This window comes from Lytechinus variegatus, chromosome 19 (assembly GCF_018143015.1).
Source record: "Lytechinus variegatus isolate NC3 chromosome 19, Lvar_3.0, whole genome shotgun sequence".
In the NCBI taxonomy this organism is placed as follows: Eukaryota; Metazoa; Echinodermata; class Echinoidea; order Temnopleuroida; family Toxopneustidae; genus Lytechinus; species Lytechinus variegatus.
The window spans coordinates 14656434-14678546 of NC_054758.1; the positions used below are offsets into that span (position 1 = coordinate 14656434).

The following is a 22113-nucleotide window of genomic DNA, read 5'->3' on the forward strand; positions in this document are numbered from 1 at the left end:
TGGGAAATCCCGATGTATACTCGGTCCATTGCAAAAATAATTAGCCATGTACCTTTTCAGCTGAATAAACCCATTTTCGGGGGCCCTTTGGGCCTACTGTCTGGGCCCCCGTACAGGATAAAGTTGCTGGCATTGGTATTTTTAAAAATCTCAATGTATACTCGGTCCATTGCAAAAAGAATTATCCATGTACCTTTTCAGCTGAATAAGCCAATTTTTTGGGCCCCTATTTGGGGCCATCAGGGACTTCCGTACAGGATATGGCCCGGCAGCAACACTTTTCCTTAATCACTGCCTTCATGCCAACATGATGGGACCATCAAACCTTTTGTACCCGATCAGCTGAATAAACTCTCCCAGCTCCCGGACTAATTGTGTGTAGTAGAAATGCATCTTTCTTCCGATTGGGCTGTAAAAATATTTAAATTTAACATAGAGTGGAATAAAAAAAAAGGGCTGTGCGGCTGTTCTACAATGTACCACAGCTCCTCTACATGTCAGTTGTAGAGTATTTTCTCCTCAATCTATTCCAAGATATCAATACAAACAAAAGTAATTTTTTTAAGAGTTCTATAGACAATAAACTATTTTTTAATACATAAAACCAAAAAGAGAAAAGGTATCCTACGCATGCTTTTGTAGGTTTATAGCCTTTACTGTGCTAGAGCACTATTACGAACGGCAGAACAACAACAACAATAATAATAATAATTATAATATTAATAATAATTATAATAATATCAATAATGATGAATATAGAATATAGATATAAAAGTTGCTTTATTATACCCCAAAAACGCAATTTGCCTTGCCGATGGCTTTAAAACACGGTATTTATTTTTATTTAAAGTAGAAATACGGAGAGGGGATGGGGTAAATTCGGAGGGCTCCCGTGGTCGAAGGCTTGAATAAACAAAAAACTTTCTTCAGGAAACATGTTTTTTTAATTATAATTTTATTGTTTTCATGTTGACTGATGTCTCATACTCATACATCTGTCTTTTCCAAGTCGAATATACAAGTCAAACTGGTTTTGTAAAGTGGCAGGAATGCGGGGGATGCAATTTTGCATCGTCATGATTCATGTGCCAGAGCTTCATTAAAGCAGTAACCTGCAAAGCAATGTCTCCTGTAAATTTTCCAAGAGAAACAAATTAGAAACAAAATAAAACAAAATTAATAGTGTTTTACCGACACCGAAATGCATTTTGCCCGTATAGATTACGGCGTAGCAGACACACCAACAAAAGCGATACGAGAAGCCGATGGAAGCTATTGTGTTGAGATTGTGTTATCTCGAACATGTCGAATGACATACCATTAATCGCTTTATTGTCCGATTCGTGAATGTGACTGTGACATAGAGGTTGTTTTGGTCTCGTTTTAGCGCAATATCACGTCATACATTTTGACATATTTGCCCTCTTTCTAAGCAAATTAAGACACTAATACTGTCATGAATCATATCGATGTTTTCGCTAATATATTCTCTTTCATGTAGAATGTTGACATTGTGTATTAGTTGCTGTTTTTTAAAAAACAGTTCAGGATTCATGAAAAAATACTCTGTTTTAAATTATAATTTGCATAATTTATGTAAATTAGGTAATAATAAACAAGGATATCCCAATTATTTTATGACAATTTTCTTCCCTTTCTTACCCTAAGTCTTTATTTCCAATTTTAGGGCAGTTCTGGTTAAATATATATTCTGAAATACTTGTTTTTACTATATCGACATAATATGCAAATTACTTGCTTATTTGCATAGATACAGCGTGTCTCTTTGGATAAATCTTTTTCTTTTGACTCAAGGAACATTTGTGCCAAGTGGGACATTTGTACTCAAAAATGCAGCGTTCAACCTCTTAACAAGTCTACTAGTCTTATAACCTTTGCTTTGAATGATGAATTGTGGCGCTATGTTTGTTTTTCAGAACCAAACTTGGTTATTAATATCAGATCCAAAGCTCTCTTAGGCAGGCCTATCTAATTTAGTTACATTTATTGTAAGCCACTTTTAACATCATATTCAAGAACATGTTAAAGCAATCAAGTGAAATGTTGTAGGCCTACATGTACATGAAATCTGACAAATTGTTGAGTGTGATAGTTTTTCCGATAATCCAGTTCGTAGTTCCACTCTGCGCATGGTCAGAGGAAGGTCATTGGTACTAAAGTAACATGGTGGTTTAAAATCTAATGAGATAAGCACCAACGTTGATGTCTTGATTATTCATATATTCTTTTGAATTGTGTTTTCATTTACATCCAAAGAAACAACAATGCGTCCACGAATGACTGGTATTTTACAGTTTGCCAAGTACATTGTACAACATGCTATAATATGCATTCTAGTCACCTGGTCTATTCAATTTCTTCATCCTGCTATGTAAGGCATGTTTACGTAATACCTTGCTTTGAAATCTGCCTTTCATAATGGAAGAAATGAAAGGTCATTTGAGCTAATTTTACCAAAATTGTCCATAAAGTCACTACGAACTGGTCTATTAAATGGAGTTGGAAGTTTACGGTATCAAATACCAACTTCATACGGGCTCAACAAAAACACTGGGTGATTCAGACAGTTCCCACGCCACTGTTCGATTTGATTTCTGTTATCAAATGCAAACGGTAGGTTAATCAATATTGTCTGTCGCACAAAATAAGCGTTTACGTTTTATGTTATCATTGCATTTGTATTTTCTACAAGAACTATCATTGCATTTGTATTTTCTACAAGAACTGGTGGAACAGCGATGCCAACTATCATGTGTTCATTTCCAATTGCACTTGTTAGCCTCTCCTGGTATCTGAGACCTATATATTTAGGGCTGAAGGTCAAAGTTATGGGCTTCACGCCCCAATACAGAATAGTGGATAGTTCTCTACTCCTTGACAAGAACCATGGATCCCATGAGTTATAATAATAATGATAATGTGCCTTATGTGACTTATAGAGCACCAAATCCATCTTTAGAGTGCTCAAGGCGCATGAAGAGCTAAGAGTTGAATAAAAATAAGTTTTTAGAAGATTTTTGAAAGTCTCGACAGAGAAATATAGAAACAACAATAGCTTATGTCCAGATAGCAAATTTCATATATCACCATGACCAACAGCACCATTCGACATGATTGGAAAGATTAATCTAGCCCGGCCATCTTTCCCTCCGCGAGTGCCATTAAATTATCATTGCCACTTAAATTGCCATTAAAATGGTCCTTAATCGACAAGGTTAATGACAAGTTAATATTTCGCTTCTTATTTATCATGTTTATACAGGTAAGCATTCCGAAAGGTTTTGAGCACAATCCTTTGGCGACTAAGAGTTGTAAATTCATTTGGTGACTTTATACCAAGATGTTTATTTCCACGCTAACATTCACAGTGCTTTGGGTCGTTGCTCTGGCAACAGCCCAAACCACACCCACTTCAACGATGTCAGAACCACCAATGGATGAATGGTACCCCTTCAAGAATCCAGGAGAGATCCTCCCAGATGGGGCATTAACGATACCTTACATCCTGAACGTTGTAGGTGGGTTCTGGACACAGTATCGTCTGATAGACTCCTACGTTTACCTCTGCTCCGCAGTGCTTCCAGAGTTGGAAGAGAGAATCCCGGAAATAGGCAATATGAGTGGTATGTGGAAACCAGTTTGTGAGGAGGTCATCTCTGCGAGGAACAACGAGGATGGATTCAATGCCAAAGAATTTTGCCATGCTCTTGTGGCTTTGGGAATGGGCGTCCTAACAGCAGAATCCAACATGACCGCTTGGAATGGCTCTGGAGATATGTCAGGCATGCCCGGAATGGGCATGATGGACATGCCATCAGGGGACACCATGACGCCTGGCCCTGGTGGGAACCCCGAGGATCTATCCATGCTGTTCTCACCCCTGCTTGAATCAGCTGCCAGCGTTGCCCAGGAGCTCTATGGAATCAATATCAGCAATCCTATGACAATATGCCCTCAAGCTCACCACTTCCTAGAGCCATCTTTGCCGAAATTGATCTACGATTTCGAGACGAAGATGTTGAGCAATATGTTGACTTCGGGAGAATTCGGGTGTGATATTGTGGACGAGATACTAGGAGATGTAGGGATTAATTCCACCTCACCCCTATATCCGATTGCCCAGGAGATTGAAGCACTTGTTTATGAAGCCTTGGGATTCGATAGCAAGCAGGAGCTCTGTGAAGAAATCACCAAAGCATTGGCGAATTCAGGTAAGAGGATGGAGCCTTGTTTGAATGGTAGGAATCAGGGTAATGCTGATGTTTGTACCGTTGGTAGTGAAAGTGATTGTCATGGTGGTAGTATTTCAAGTAATAATGGTGAAGGGGCGATTATGGTGGTGGTGGTTGGAGTATGATTGGGCGTCAACAGTTACGGTTGTTGTGGCAATATCATTAATGGTGGTAGGGAGGTAAAATAATCGTAATGGTAGGTGGAGCGGTATGGTGACATCTTGTGGATGGATATGGGGTAGATGGTGTTGGGAATGATGGTGGATTTCGTGAGGTAAAAATAAATAATATGTGGTTGTCGTGGAAGGATTGATGATTGATCGGTGATACAAATGATGGTGCTGCTGATGGTGGCAATGGTGATAATGGTGCGGACAGGTGATAGATGGAGTGCGAGGGTTGTATGGTAACAATGGTACTGCTGCTGGTGATAGTAATGACGATGATGGTGGTGTTGGTGGTTGTGGTGATTGTAATGGTGGTGACTTGATTGAGGTCATTGTAGATGCATAATCGGTCAAGTAGATTAAACGTGTTATGTCGATGACGTGCACAATACGTTACCCCTTTGTGTCTTCAATCCTGTTTAATAACCAGATTCAAGTTTAAGCCACATACTCTCAGAGAATGCATATAATGTTTAAATTCATGCTCTCATTTTTGTTTGGGGGCCATCAGGCGGTTAAGTAGACCCTCGCCATCAGGAATGACTATGTTCTCTTTGTAAACTCATCTCTTAACGTCGTACCCTTTTCAGAAGCTGAAGACCTGGCAACAGAAATCGTTAACCATCTCTTTTTAATCCTAACCGACGAGGATGAGTGTAGGACTATCGCCCATGGCGTCGTAGACATCATCAATGACGTCATAATGATGATGACCCCAATGGATAACTCGACAGACATTCCTTGGTCTATAACCGATGATGTCATCTACCAGTATACCGGATTCATGAGCATCGAGGAGATATGTGAAAATGTTGATAAGAACTTCTCTGGTATGTGTAAACATCCCTACCAAATAATGGTTTGGTTCTACGTTTAATAACACCAAAAGAAACAAGAAGTAAAATTGCCGTGTGGTTTTGGTTTTTGCTCCTAATCTTAACCAGAGGCTTTGAATCTCATTCCTTTCCTCATTTCTTAACACAATTATCCCCTATAGGAAAGAACACAGTGTCCCACAGTGTGTGCCACAGTGTGTTCACAGTGTGGACACAATGGGAAACCACATTCACACTGTAAAATTTGAATATTGCAAAAGTGGGAAACACGTATTTACATGGTAGACCGTGTGAACAAGCTCTACAGTCACTGACGAGGTGTCCAGTGTAAAAATATTTTCACACTGCTGAATTGGAGCATTTTGACATTGTGGATAATATTTTCACATCGTCCAGTATGTGAACACACTGTGATCATAGTGTGTGACATTGTGTCCTTTCCAGCAAGGAAGAGGAGGCCCCGGAGGTTAGGTGAATAAATTATCAGTGACATATATACATTGACTCATTAACTTTCATCGTTTTCATGGTTTTACGCCAATACATGGACCACTTTAGTATTTTGGGGTGATATTCATATCAGAAAGATGAGACGTGATCGAAAAGGTCGTGTATAATGAGAATGTACGATGTAGATGAAGGAAATATGATAATCAAAATGAATATCCAAACACTTTCTTTTTTTTCTTTTATCAGGATGTCACTCAAAAGGTTTCGACCGAGATGCGTGTAACATCTGTTCCCTGTCAACGGAAGATGGCGCCCCATCATTTCTCTCATCCGATCGCAGAGACTGTGACATGAAGTGTCCCTTAGGTATTTGTAATACCTATACTCATTGGGGTTGCAGGCGTTTAATTCAATTCATTTCTTTTACTTCATTTCCAATTCAAACATAATACAAAGACATATGAATCAGATACAAATTAACGGATTGACATTTTAAAGAAAAGCAGTCTAGAAATAGAGCATAAATGGACATGAGGTGGTCCACACAATGATCATGATTGGAGATTAGTAGGCCTGCTTATATTTTGAGAATTCTCTTATGAGCGCTATACTACAGGTTTCACAGAAGGTTTTGCAACATGAAGAAAAAAAAAAAATTATCAACCTACCCCATTCCCAGCATTTGCAAGTTGATACAACTCAATGACAAATATTTACACTGCAAAAACTCCGATATCGATTTCACACCAGTCCAGAATCTATAGATGTCCACACCAGAGAAGAATTGAAACAACACCAGTTTGGAATCAAACTGATGCTGTTTTCAAACTAATTGTTGTTGTATAAACTGATATAATCTGACGTTAGACCAAATCAAACCTGGTGCTGTTTAACACTTCTCTGGTGTGGACATAAATTTCCAGGCTGGTGTTAAATCAACACCAGAGTTTTTTCAGTGTATGTGTATTCATAATATGGGACTGGTTTTCGGAAGGGCAATCACTGACTCAACCTCTTTTTAGAAAAAAAATGAATGTAAAATGAGTTCCTATCCAATTAAAAAGGCATGAAAAAGAAATGTACTTTGCGAAAAAGGGGGCTTTCATGGGTCGATTTTCATCCTTTCTAGATATAGACTTCGGAGCAATGGAAAACGAATGTGGCTTCTGCGTCCTCGGTGTTACAGGGTTGGATATGAATGAAGGTTTGAATGAATGCAACGAATGCGGAGAAGATACATCATGCATAGGCTGTGACGGAGAACCAAACAGGTACGTCAGCCATTAGAATACAATCCTATATCATATCTAAATTCTGTATATATATGTGTGTGTGTATTTATATATATATATATATATATGTATAACTTTACACATTTATATATATATATATTATATAAATAGTGTACAATCTATTGTACAATATACTGGATTATATGTACGGCAAATATAAAATTATCCCGAGTGCAGGTTTATTTCACCGAGGCCGAAGGCCGAGGTGAAATAGGCTTGCACGAGGGATAATTTCATATTTGGAGTTCATATAGTCCAGTAATATTGTATGATAGAATGTTCACTGTTTATTATAGTAAATAGATCCCTCAATCTAAGTCCCCCATCATGGATTTTACCATAGTCTAGATCTAGATGGCATACGTTCTTCTTACCTTATATTTGTGAAATTCCAATTGAACACGATGAACTCCTAATTACATGTAGCAACAAATGAACTCCAAACAGTCGATGAACTCCTAGGCCAGTTGAATGAACTCCAAACAATTAACTCCAAACAATGAACTCCAAAATAATGAACTCCAAATAGACAGTCTAGATCCATAGATTCCAATCCAAAAGTTTAGAATGACAGAAATATTTACACAAGTCTTGGTCTAACTTAGACAGTTTAGACCTAGTCTAGTATAAGTATGTTGAAAGTTAGTTATTTTTTATTACATATAAATTTGACCTTACAAGTGTTGAAGTGGAGGTGCATTCTAGAAGAAACTGAAGAGTTGATATTGATAGGGAGGAAGTCGGCTGACTGTTTACCACAAGTTGTGATGACTGTGCATGTGCCTGCGGTGGTGAAGGCGATCGAGGAACGTTGCTAGTAGTGGCAGTGCTAGACCTGACAAACTTAGAAGATCTAAGTACCTCTCTGGCAGAGTCAGAGGTTGAAGAACATGATGCTGTCTCTTCATTGTTACTGGCGATGGTTAAACTCATTCTCCTCTTTTGACTGTAGCTCTCTAACTCTTGAGTAATGTTTGATGCTGTTCTCGGAGCGATGGCCAGAAATTGCCATTATGTGGCGAGCTTCAAAGCCAGCGTTATCAAGTTTGTTGATGGCCGTGGCACGGAGGCAGTGATTGGTGTACACTTTCGAGCATTGTGCTTGTTTCGATATCACTGACATCTTGTTTCCAAGTGTATGTAAACCCACAGGTACATTGTCATACCAAGGGCTAGCTGACTGAGCAGGCCTTCTTGCCTTTGGTCGCTGCCATAGTGCATCACAGTTTTCATTCAGGTGAGAGAGATATTCAAGAAACGAGTTTACAGGGCAGTCAGACTTACCAGTTGCACTTACCAGTTGCATACATCCGTCCACCCTGGCTTTCTTCATCGTGATTAAGTTCGCCGCGATGCCGATGGTTCTTGGTAATCATATCTCGAAAAACATGGACATATCGTTGATTAGCTGAATCTGTCTGTACAGCGAAATCATCTTTCTTCATTTGGCGAAGATTCTCCCTTCCCCGGTTGCAGAGATGTAACATGAGGTCTAAGAATTAACACCTTATTCTGCAAATCCTTTGGTACGGTCAGGTCAAAAGACTCCCTGATTTTATTCATATCCTCAGGTGTAACCGGGTCCTTATGTCGAATTGCACCTTTTCCCTCAGCCTTCAATTTGTGGAGTATGGCTTTAAACATTTCATTACATCCATCGAATACAGCATCTTTACAGATCGAATTGACGGTGCTTCAAAAAGTGACGCTGCAAACCGTACCGAAGAGTGATCATCGACATCTTCGCATAAGACTCCCCGTTACCTTGGCGGAGCTCGGCGTAGAAAGACCGTAGAAAATCGTTCAGTTCTGGGGCACTGCATCGCTCAGTTAGTACTGCAAAATCCACTTCTTTCTGCCGACAATACGACCTCACGATGTTCAAAGAGTAGCTTATTACTCCTTTTGTCCGCGTGGAATCCTTGTCATCCATAATGGAAGCAAGATCCTCTTCCGTAAGGGAAGGAAATCGGCAATTATTATCCATTTTGCAGTTCTTCGCGAAATTGTTCGCCGGTGAAGAATTGACAGAAAAAGTGTCCGATAATTTTTACCTACGATAGGCATGATAGCTATCGATACTCAAATTTTGTCGTCTGCTGCAAGGGGTTAAACCACGTAAATTTGTATTTCTATCTGCGATCGGAAATTATAAAAATGCTACTTTGGGAAATCGATATACATGTACAAATATATCGATTGAAAACAAATTAATCGATATTCTCCCCATTCCTTTAACACGGGTTTTGCCATCCAAAAATCGAAAGTTATATTGTACATGTACAATATAACTTTTGAAGGGAGGTCACGTGGTACCATTCCAGTCAATCACAGCTCGTATTCTCCTACCACTATTTACTATACATATATATATATATATATATATATATATATTATATATGTATGTGTGTGTGTGTGTGTGAGGGTGTGTGTGTATGTATTTATGAATTTATTATATAGTCACGAACAAATTACAATATTTACAAGGGATCAGAGAAATTAAAGAGACCAACACAAAAACAATATTTTAACGAAAAAAAGTGATTCATGTTAATACAATGTAGATGTAGCTTGTCAGAAGCACGAAACAAATTCAGTTTTAAAATAGGTACAGAAATTAAGCAAACTAAGATGTTTACCAAAAAGTATATCAGGGAATAAGGCCTATAGTACAGAAAAAAGATTCTATGTGCATGTCGTTACTGTAGTCGAGGGTTGCAGAAGCACATTGTATAAATCATGGATTGGTAAACTTGTAAAAAGTTAACATAGAGCCTATACTAAGATCAGTTATGTACCAAGACCCCGAAAACTAGAATCTGGACTCTATCAAACTATTCTCCTCGAAGCAGCCGCTCTGTAGCATCAGACTTCGCAACGAGGTCTTTGTCTCCAAGACGTATCCGCCACGTATACACACAAACCTATGCAAAAACATAAAAACGTACCTATGTAAAACCACAAGATTTCAGAATAGTGCTTTCCCAAGTTTCACACAATATTGTTAAACCCTACTTATTCAAATCGCACCTCTCACCGACACATCGCTTACTTTCCTTTATTTTCTGCAGCGCATACAGACATATTTATTATGCGTTAAGCGCTATTAAAAACTGACAATATTATCATTATTATTCTTATTACCACCATTATCATTTTTGTAATAGTACATCAATCATCTGCTGTGATTATATGTCATAATTGCTTTATTTTCTTCAGTGGAGCTGTTTTTGACAACTGTGATGTCTGTGCGGGGAATCATACTAACTGCACGATTATTGTGACCATAGAGCCGTCGGCTATACCTGAAAACACGGATTACAACGTAAGATATACTTCTTTGTAACTATGTAATATCAACAATTAGTAACAAGGCTTTTGATTGGTCAGATTCGCTCTCGTGAGGCTTATATTATTGCGCAGTTCGTTATACGGTAAAAAAATGTAACCGTTGGATATACCCGACAATTTTTTTATACGGTTGTTTGTGAAAGAAGCGTATTGGCAATGACATGGTTTGTGGGGCAAAACTTTAAAGAGAGTTGCAAGCAAGCGAGCACAAAAATATATTTTATGGATTTTTCAATAGTCAGAACATTGTTTCATATTTCACTCATATTCCGGAAGTTTCCGTTTCTTTCCCTTTCTCGCTTTTTTCTTGATTGTGATTTTTTTTAGGTATCCATGGCTCCCTTTTGCCTCCACCGTATGTACGCTAATGCTTTGTTGAAAAACTCCAGAGCCCCATTTTGCCAACGAAAAATATTGCCCTGGTGGGCGTTTTATAAAGCTATTCGTAAGTTAAGAGCGACTTTACTAACGACAGGTGATCCCTTTTTACGCTGAAATAATTACCAATGGAATTTATTGGTTAATATAATTTACCACAAGAAAGGATCACCAGTCGTTCTTAAAGTCGCCTGAACTCACGATCAGCTTTATGAAACGGTCCCCAGGACACATGCGACGGATATCTCAATAAAAATACTCATAACATATTTGCGTTGTGGAAATAAATGTCAAGAGAAAAGAGATAATTAACATCTTCATTTTTTATTTTTGCAATCTTATTTCACTGTATTTCCCCCCTAGATAACGGTGCATGGAGCCGGGTTTCACCAAGACCCGACACCCGTTTGTCTGTACACCCGGATATCCGACTCCGTGGAATTTAATGAAACCATGACGGTTATGGACCCATCGATGGGATACTGTCGGGCTAACTTAGAGCGTGGTAGGAATGAATGATCAGGAATGATGATGATGATGATGATGGTGGTGGTGGTGATGATGATGGTGGTGGTAATGATGATAGTAGTGATGATGCTGATTGTGATGGCGGTGATTAATGGTGTTTATGATGATGATGATTATACATGTAGTAATGGTAACAATAATGTTGATAACGATGACGATGCTCCATTTCGAAGGTGGTTGATGCTAGTAGTGATGATGATTTATTTATTTATTTATTTTTGTTATTTTGACAGGGTAGCCCATTCACCAATAGATAGTGGTCTTCCATGGGGCCCTGAATAACAATAAACATATTTACAAAGTGCATAACGTATGTAGAGAATGTTACGAAATTAAGATTCACAATAGGATTTGAATGTAAAACGAAACATTAACAAACTTAGCAGCAAACAATGATGATGATGATGATGATGATAGTGACAGTGATGACGATAATGAGGCTGGTAATGATGCTTGTAATGATGATGATGATGGTGACGATTATGATAACGAAAATGATGACGACGACGATTATTCATTGATTGATGGTAATGCTGAAGGTGGTGACCATTTCTTCAAAAGGGCCCTGCACAAGAAGTTGCTTTGAAACGTAGTTAAACACAATCCCCATTGAACGCGCTACTAATCAGTAGTAATGATGATGATGATAGTGATGGTGATGACGACGACTATGATGATGATGCAGAAAGTTTTATTTTGAGTTAAGACTAAACAGAGCTGTTTGTGCAAAGGTCATCAGTAGGATTCTCATATTTAAACTAAATATTTCATGACAGAAAATCTTTTAGACGGACGAACCAAATAGCTTGTAAACAAACATGTTTCAAAGCATTTTTTTAGTTTAAATATCATCGGCAAAACATTACAATAGATTTCTGGTGATTACTTATTTATTACGATTAATTTATTGACATGTCTTTCTTTCCTTCTTGTAGGTTCATACTCTTTCACTGTGTTGTTCAATACTACGCCTGTAATGCATGGGGATAACCTGAAAGTATTTACACGTAAGTTTACCTCCCACTCAGTCACAAGTAGACCCATATCTTTTTATCCAGAAAAAGGAAGGAATCTCGGTAGAAATAAAAAGAGGAGAGGGGATATCGGACTCCCTCCGTCCTCCAAAAGGGGCCTAAATCCATTGATCAATCTGAACTTGCACGTATTGCTAAGCAGGAAACATAATATGATCCTTCAAAGTACTGTGGCCATATCCCTCTTGCCATAGGGATATTCTTTATCGACATGCATGTCGACAAAAACTTTCTCAGTTAACTTCTGTACCTCTTTGTACAAAATCTCATCAAGATACCTCATGTCGACATGCCGACTTGTAAAGTTATTAAGACGACTTAAACTGACTTACCAAGGCAAAAATACCCCTCAACATTTCGCCGAGTTTCAGTTATTTCCACAGGCTTCAAGGTGCTATCATTGATGAAATGGCAGGATGGTTTCTCTTCACATTGATTTACCATGTAGACTTACTAACTTTTAAAGTCAACATGGCGACATGGGTCATCTGCCAAAGTCGACTGATGAAAACTGTCATTGAGTTTTGCGAGGTACTATTTGACACCATGCCCACTTATAGAGCAGGGGCCCTTTGCAGAAAGAGTTGCAATCAATCGCAACTCCAAAAATCATGCGCAACTTGATTTTCAACCAATCAACAGCGCGCATTTTTGACTTGCGATTGATTTTTTTGACTTGCGTTTAAAGGCAACTCTTTCTGCAACGGACCCCTGGTAAAACAGGTAATAGCAGTGTTTGGGCTCAGTGGGTAAGTCTCCCGACCTTGAACCAGAAGGTCCGGGGTTCGAATCCCACCGCACCACTTGTATCCTTTGACAAGGCGATTATCTACATTTGACACTCTCCATCCAGGGTCCCGTTGCATAATATTTTTGCCATAAAACATTCGACAGTCCGATAAGAGTAGCTGTGCTAAGGCCGGGGTAATAGTAGGCCCACTATGTAGAAATATTAATTTAGCGCTATATTGTAAATGTTGCATATCCTTATTAACATTATACACAGCATAAGGCGTGATAAAATCGATTTGACAAATTAATCTACTCTTAATAGCTTTAAGAAATAAACTTACTATTTTTATCCAAAAATATATATTTTTGGATGATTGGATAATAATAGGCCCCCTATGTACATGTAGTAATATTAATTTAGCGCTATATTGTAAATATTCCATATCATTAACATTATACACAATATAAGGCGTGATAAAGTCGATTTGACAAATCTACTCTTAAAAGCTTTAAGAAATAAACTTACTATTTTTATCCAAAAAAATATATATTTTTGGATGATTGGATTATAGTAGGCCCCCTATGTAGTAATATTAATTTAGCGCTATATTGTAAATGTTCCATATCATTATTAACATTATACACAGCATAAGGCGTGATAAAGTCGATTTGACAAATCTACTCTTAAAAGCTTTAAGAAATAAACTTACTATTTTTATCCAAAAAAATGTTTTTGGATGATTTTCTTACAGCAATAACAGTTGATAACGTTTCTGAGGATGTTTTTCTTCTCGGCTCGACGCCAAATTATGTACTAAGATTCACGGCTGAGGATGGATTAGACTTTACACAAGCAAAAGCCTTAGATCTCGTTCCTTATCTTGTCTTTCTGTACGGTACGTCAGCTTCATTATACTCGTTTTTTAACTACTACTACTACTACAACTTCTACTACTACCACTACTACTTCTTCTACTACTACTACTACTACTACTACATGTACTACCACTACTACTTCTACTACTACTACTACTACTACTACATGTACTACCACTACTACTTCTACTACTACTACTACTACTACCGATAATAATGATAGTGATGATGATGACGATGATGATGGTGATGATGATGGTAATAATGAAGATGATGTTTATGATGAAAATGATAATATATACGGTAAATATAATTAGGATGATATCATCTTAGACATCATCACCATGGTCGCTGTATCATAAATGGAGAGGTTATCAACATTGGTTAGTGCATACATGATATAAAGTATCACAACCATAAATAAAGCATGTAATCAATGTAAAAGTTTGGAAATAAACCTTCATTATAAGATACGTAAAAAATATAAAATTAAAAAGCAACCTTGACTTAATCCTAATTTTTTTCAGATGATGAAGATATGGCGCCTGCGATGGGATTCTTTGAAGGTGACACGACTTTGACCTTTAACCTTGAAGCCCCATCTGAATCGGTCCAGGTAATGGTTGCTCCATCGTTCAATGGGATTGACCTACTGCCTACCACCGGGACCGGATACTACGCCATCACTTTCTACGATCCCCCTCCTCAGCTTGACATGGCTACGCTTTCTTTCAAACCAACAGGTAAATAGAGGATGATGATGATGGTGACGACGATGGTGGTGATGACGATGATGGTGGTGGTGGTGATCATAATGTTGTTGATGATGATGATGATGGTGATGACGATGATGGTGTTGGTGGTGGGGGTGGTGATGGTGATGGTGACGATGGTGGTGATGACGATGGTGGTGGTGATGGTGTTGGTGGTGATAATGATCATGATCATGAATGATCATGGTGATGATGGTAGCGACCGTTAGTGGTGGTGGTGGTGAAGATGGTGATCATAATGATGATGACGATAATGATGATGATTTATGATGACAGTGAAAACGATGATGATGGAAATGAGGAAGATGATGGTGATAATAGTTTATGCTGATGATGCTCTGGAAATAATGGATGTTGATGATGATAAAGAAGATGAAGAGGAGGAGGAGGAAGACGATGCTGATTCTCCAAACGAATTTGATGGTTGAAGTTCCAAACCATGTCCACATAATTAACAAGGTCTCTTTTATCTTTTCGAAGGAAACATCCTCGTTCTCGAGTTCCCAACGGAAGTCTCGATCAAAGACAACATCCTACCCGATTGCGATGCCATCTTCGTAGCAACGGTTGAAGAAGAGGGCGAAAATGGGGCGATGCCCACTGACATTGCTGGGAGCAGAAACCTTCTGGGAGAGGGGAGCCGATGCTACCTGACCAGGAACCATAAGATGCTGGAAATCATGCTTGGCCAAGGAGATAATCTCATCGAACCAGGTTCACCGATATTTTCAAATACTCTTCTATGATAGTGGTGGTGGTGGCGGTGGTGGTGGTGGTGTTGATGATGAGGATTATGATAATTACGATGATGATGATAGTGGTGCACTGCAAAAACTCCGGTGTTGATTTAACACCAGCCCGGAATCTATATATGTCTACACCAGAGAAGTATTGAAACAACACCAGTTTGGAATAAAACCGATGCCGGTGCTAGACTAATACCAACCGGTGTTGTTTAACACTTCTCTGGTGTGGACATGTATAGATTCTGGGCTGGTGTTAAATCAACACCGGAGTCTTTGCAGTGTGGTGGTCATGGTGGTGGTGGTGGTGGTGATGATGGTGATATTGTTAATAATGAGGAGGAAGAATAAAGGATAAGAAAGGTGATAATGGTGGTGACGATGTTGGATGTGATTGAGGTTATGGTACACTGTTAAAAATTTTCTACGTAAACCCCCCCCCAAAAAAAAAAAATTCCTACAGCAGAGTCTCGAGAACACCTGTATTCTTACTGCACTGTGCAATCTTACATGTATTTGTGTAAAATTACAGAAAATTGGTATTTGGTGTATGTAACCTTACTAATTTATTTAATAAAACTTTTCTCCCTTTTTAAAACAGACCTGTTCTGTAAAATTGTAAAAAAAAAATTGCACGTACTATATCTAGTTATAACAGTTTTAGAGAATGATTTTGTTATTTTTGAAATGTAAAATCTCTTTTTTTAATCTTTCTTCTGTAAAACTTTCTGGTGTTTCTAACAATTTGGTGATGGCAGTGGTGATGGTGGTGTTTAATGAAATAAATTTGACGGAACTCAGCTTTTAGACTCGTAAATAAAGTAAATAATTAGGATCCCAAATTATGGTACCAAAGATTAAACTTTTTCTTATAATTAATTTTACGCACTTCATGCTCGATTTATTCAGGAAAGGGTGCTAGGAAAATGTAACAGTGACATTCAGTGTTACAACTTTTAATAATATCTTTCGCTGATCCAGGTGAGACTCTCACCGTCCGTGAGGGCGTCATATACGGCATCGGCGAGTACCCGAGCGCAGCGGAGGAGACCGACATCACCGTATCAGAGGGGAATTCTAGTCTAGTGGGCGTGGTTCTTCGTGGCGCCAAGACGGTCAGTAGCTGCGGGAATGTCTTTATATCTGCCCGGGAAACCATCGGCGGTGCCAGCAGGAGCTTCACGTACATGTGGACGGTTAGTCCAGCAGATAGTGATAATCTGACCGAGGCCGTAAATGGTAACTAGTCCTTACTTTGTAAAAAAAAAAAAAAAAGAAAGAAGGGGGCTCTCACACTTGAACATTTTAGCCAGCGCATGCCAACATAGTATTTTACAGCGTTTTTCATTAAAATAATTTCTTAATATCAAGACATTCATTTATCTAGCCACACAAGCAATTCTACAAAGAGCTTGGATTCTTGATATTCAAGGATTGTTTACAATATCAAGATTGAACTACTTGATATTGAAAAAATGGAATTAAAGGAGAAAACGATTGGCCATAGGTAAAATACGTCGGCACATTTATGCTGGCTAAAATGTTAAGGTGTGACAACCGGACATCATTATTAAATGTGATAAAAATGCTTACATACCATTGCCACTCTGTCTATTCCGGTTGGTCCTTTAACACAGTGATATATGAAATGAGTTTTAATTTAAAAGGAGGGGTTTAATAATAGACCGGTTTGTAGTTACTTCATATACAATTAAGGTAAAATGACCTTTCATTTCTTTCATTATGATAGATGATTTCAGAGCAAGGTATTAACTAAGCATGCCCCACATAGCAGGACGAAGAAATTGAATAGTCCAGGGGCCCGTTGTAGAAAGAGTTGCAATCAATCTCAACTCTAAAAATCATGCGCAACTTGATTTTCAACCAATCAACAGCGCGCATTTGTGACCTGCGATTGATTTTTTGACTTGGGTTTAAACGCAGCTCTTTCTGCAACGGGCCCCAGGTGACTAGAATAGCGCACAAATGAACAGTCTAAGGTATTTGTTGCATTTCTACTTTGAATGCGGACTGCACAATGTACTTGGCAAACTGTGAAATACCAGTCGTTCGTGGACGCATTGTGGTTTCATTGTGGATGTAAATGAAAACACAATTCAAAAGAATATATGAATAATCAAGATATCAAAGTTGGGTCTTATCTCATTAGATTTTAAATCACCATGTCACTATAGTACCAATGACCTTCCTCTGATCATGCGCAGAATCTTCTGATCATGCGCAGAGTGGAACTACGAACTGGCTTATAACAGCCGTCCAGATGGGGATGGGGGCTTAAGGACCACCGTTCCACCCATACGTTCCATAACTTAGGGGAAATGGGAGAAGAACAATGTAAATGAAGAGGAAGAGAGCGAATTAGAGAGAACTTGAACGGGAATATACAATGTGTGTTTTCTCTCATTTACATGTACTTTGTTGTAAATAGCTCTTCTTGAAACGTACCTTTGGGGATAATATGAATGATATAGAGAATAAATTTGCCTTGAATGTTGTTTGAATAGAGAAACTAAACTGTTTTCAGAGAAAAACTACTTGCTTTGCTCCTCGGTAACTTATTTTAATGTGGTATGAATATCCCAAGTAGTGTATGAGTGTGTTATCCTTCAAGTGGGTCTATATTACAATCCTATACTGCTTATACCTTGGTCACATTTGCTCTACGGCGGCCGTAGATACCTGAATTCGAGAGATTTCTGCGGCGGCCGCAGAAAATCTGCGGTGGCCGCAGGGTCGACGTACAGCGGATTCCTACTTTTTACAGGCCGTAGGGGAGGCCGTGGTATTTTAACGCGGAGTTATAACATTTTTTCTTTTCTACGCACGCCGTAGAAATTAGACTAGCCGTAGGCATGTCGTAGAATGGTCTACGGCGGCCGTACGTCGAGCGTACGGTGGCCGTGCGGCTGCCCTCGTGTTCTTCTTCCCTCCTTTCCCCTTCTCCTTTTGTGTTATATGCTCGGAGCCACAAGGCGCGTATTTAGAATTTTGCACCTCGGGGGCCCGACCTATAATTTTTGGCCCATATGCATGTGTACTTTTCAGAAAAAATGGCGACCCCTCCTCGTCAGGCAAACAGGTGCCTTAAATGCATGTTGAATTATTTTATTTCATATTCACATGAAAAAGGGCAACTGCAGACCACTTTTTTAATGATAACTTAATAAAAAGCAAACTATTCATGAATATGATGTAATACCACTTTTTTTTAAAAGAACAAATGTGACCAGGAAGCACAGATATTGCCCTTTCACCAGCAGCTGACTTGGGTAAAATATGACGTTATCATCATTATCATTATTATTACTAATATTATTATTATCTTGGGGAGTTAAATGCTGATTTTTGTTGTTGTTTCCTAGGGTGTAGTTCTTACTTAAGACAAACGCGTTTATTTAAATTAATCTTAATCTTAATATTGACTTTATTCATATAAACACGTTAACATGGTTAAGGGAGATTTATTTCATAAGCCGAAATAAATCATGCGAACGCGATTTCTGATAGCTTGTGTATAGACCTGAAAATAGAATATTCTGAGAAGTGTTGTAAGCATGAGCAGGATGGGTTCTATCTATCTGTCAGGGCGAGCTGAAAATTGTTTATATTCCAAAATAACCCAAAGTTTGGAAATTCTAAGCATTATTACTAATCATGAACAGTATGGGCACTTAAATATTATTCGATGCGAGCGCGAAGCGTGAGCTGAACTTTTTTTATATTCCGTTCCAAAAATAGACATTCTACGCAATTTAGGTAATCGTTAACAGGATGTCCATCTAACTAATCATTCGATGCGAGCGCGCAGCGCGAATCACCCCAAAGGTCAAATTTGCCCCCCCCCCTTCCTAGGTCGAACAATACTGATCGTATAATATTCAGATCAGTGTCAAACATTAATTTGGAGACCCCTCCCCCCTTCCTAGGTCGAACATCAATTCGGTGCCCCCGCACTTTTATTACTCCCCCTTTCCCCTTTTCTATTCTCTCCTTTTCCCTTCTTGTTTCTTTCTCTCTTTCTTTTTTACCTTTCCCTTTTCTCTTCTTTCCCCCTCCTTTTTTATCTCCCTTTTCTTTCCCTTTCTTCCCTCCCTCTTTTGGCGCCCCCTTTTTTCCTACCCAGGGGCCCGGACCCCGAAACCCACCCCCTCCCTTCCGCCCATGCATATGGTGCGAAACTTTGAAAACTTTCTGAAATGAAATGTCTAATGTAAAATATCATGATGAGTGTGACAAGCAATTTATGGTATACTCCCTGTATAGTCCCCCTGCGGCCGCCGTGAGGGCGCCTTGCGGCCACCTCGCGTCTGCCGTAGTATTTGTCAAAAACCTACGGCCAGCGCAGGGTCGCCCTAGGGCGACCGTACGTCATGATTTAAAGGACATACGTCAGCCGCAGATTTTTTTTCTCCATAAATTAAAAAATACGCCGTGCGGCGACCGTAACATATGTGACCGCTAGAGTAAGTGGCCGTGGAAATTCTGAGGCGACCGTAGAATTGCTACTCGCCGTAGAAATTTTAGAATCTACGGCGGCCGTAGCAAATGTGACGAAGTTATAAGCTGTTCAGAATGTTGGATTGTGGGTTGGCCAGACTTGACTAGTTGAGGAGATTAGGTGGTACTGTACAGTGGCGTAGCTAGGATTTTTTCCTGGGGGGGGGGGCACTGGGGGTCCTTGCTTCTTTAGGTGGGCACCATTTTTCTGGTGTGTGTGTATGTGTCACAAGGGCGGATCCGACTTTCGCCGATAGGGGACGGGGCCCGAAATTTTCCCCGATCAGTCACTTCTTGGTTTTATACTTATAAAACAACATAAACATAAAATAATCTCATGAGCATTTATATAAAAAGTGCGAGCGCGAAGCGCAAGCGATATTTTTTTTATACTTTCGTGTATTTTGTCCTGAAAATTTAAGCGCGAGCAGAAATTTTTATTAACAGTTCTAGCATTATCGAAAAGGGACCTTAATGACTGCTTACAGTTACCCACGAAGACGGTATATATTTCAATAATGCGAACGCGAAGCGCGATCTTTTTCTTGACATTCCGACCTAAAAAAATGGTCATTCGAAACACTTTTTTATTAATAAATGGGATAGGTATGTAACTAAACAAACAATTGATGGGAGCGCGAAGCGCGAGAGGAAGAAAATCGAGATTTTAAACCTAAAAGCGGGACACTCTATTCATATTTTGTAAATCATAAATATAGTTAATCGAGTATCATTATTAATGCGATCGTGAAGCGTGAGCAGACAATTGATATTCTGATGTGAAACTGGATGATTTAGGCCTATGTACTTTTTCAATAAAGAATTTGCATGTTATCGCGCATGTTTTAGATTTAGACCTAGAATCTGGGCATTCTGTTTAATGGAACATTATGGAATACACGTAGACAATAGTAACTTGGCTAATCAAACAATGTGACCACGCGGCGTGAGCTTAAAATGCTGATTTGTAGACCATAAAACGGACATTTTGCAGAGCACTTAAATTTGTAAATGAAAATAATGAAAGCTCGATGTCTGAGCTAAAATAAGTTTTGTATATTGACTTCCAAACTTGTTCCATATCAGCCTAATGAACAAGATATGAGTCTCATCGAACAGGCTATTCTGGTGCGAAGTGCAAGCTAAAATTTTTATATAGTAACATGAAAGATTTTTTTTTGCAAGACTTCCCCTCACACTGTTTCATTCACTCGTCTTTCTCCTCTTATTTTCCTCTTACTTTTTCTTCTGTCTTTCTTCTTTCCTTCTTTTCTTTTCTCTTTCTCCCTTTTTCCTTTTTTTTTGCTCTGCCATTTTTTCAGGGGGGCACACCAAATCTCGGGGGGGGGGCACGTGCCCCCAGCCCCCCCCCCCCCATAGCTACGCCACTGGTACTGTAGAAGATTGCTGGATCGTATTTGCTTTCATTTTCCCTGATTATATCCAGGCATAACAACTTCTGAGCTGGACATTGACAGCCATCTCCTGACTGAGGATGTGGTCTATACTTTCACTGCCTTCGCCACCAATTTCTTGGGTGGAACTGGTGTCGGGACTTTTGATGTGGTCCGTACTCCCGACATGGTCCCGGACATAACGATCGTACCAAGTGCCATTACACCAAGGAGGGTCATGCTGTCAGAAAGGTTATTAATAATATTTCACGTTTTAGCTCTATCAAGATGATAACGACAATGATGATGGTGATGATTGGGATGGGGGATGATAATGGTTATAATGATGAGGGTGCTGATGACGACAGTGATTATTGATAATTAGGGTGTTTTCGCCTTTACTCTCTCTACAACGCATCGATTCCTTTGAAAATGCAATTAAAATCACAATGAGGTTTTTGTCGACAGTTTGTAGACTGGGACAGCAGATCATCCGAAGAATTGCCGCGGAAGAACAATTGCAAGTATGTCGTTGTCCAGAGTCAAGAGTTTCCGATGCTGTCCCGGTCGATCAACTTTAGACAAAAGCCTCAGTCTCAGCTTTCCATTGTGATTTTACTTGCATTTTCAAAGGAATTAGAGCGTTGTACAGGGTTTCCTCCTAGGAAATGCGAAAGGTCCAGAATAATGATAAAGAGGGACTTGGTGGAGGTGATAACGGTGGTGGTGAAAGTGATGATGGTGGTGGTGGTAGTGGCGGCAGCGGTGGTAATGATGATGTGATGAGG

At 39.1% G+C, this 22113-nt stretch overlaps 1 protein-coding gene across 1 annotated transcript in view; it reads left to right on the forward strand.

Moving 5' to 3' along the window:
* Positions 1-2521: 2521 nt before the first annotated feature.
* LOC121406305 overlaps positions 2522-22113 on the forward strand; it is a 44395-nt gene continuing 24803 nt past the window's right edge. Inside the window, exons 1-14 of the mRNA XM_041597318.1 lie at positions 2522-2634; positions 3284-4232; positions 5011-5250; positions 5953-6072; positions 6323-6339; positions 6763-6977; positions 10218-10323; positions 11091-11232; positions 12191-12262; positions 13774-13917; positions 14425-14640; positions 15151-15384; positions 16359-16652; positions 21379-21577. Of these exons, the coding sequence (XP_041453252.1) occupies positions 3362-4232; positions 5011-5250; positions 5953-6072; positions 6323-6339; positions 6763-6977; positions 10218-10323; positions 11091-11232; positions 12191-12262; positions 13774-13917; positions 14425-14640; positions 15151-15384; positions 16359-16652; positions 21379-21577 (2870 nt within the window). The 5' untranslated portion in view covers positions 2522-2634; positions 3284-3361. The remainder of the gene's footprint in view (positions 2635-3283; positions 4233-5010; positions 5251-5952; positions 6073-6322; positions 6340-6762; positions 6978-10217; positions 10324-11090; positions 11233-12190; positions 12263-13773; positions 13918-14424; positions 14641-15150; positions 15385-16358; positions 16653-21378; positions 21578-22113) is intronic.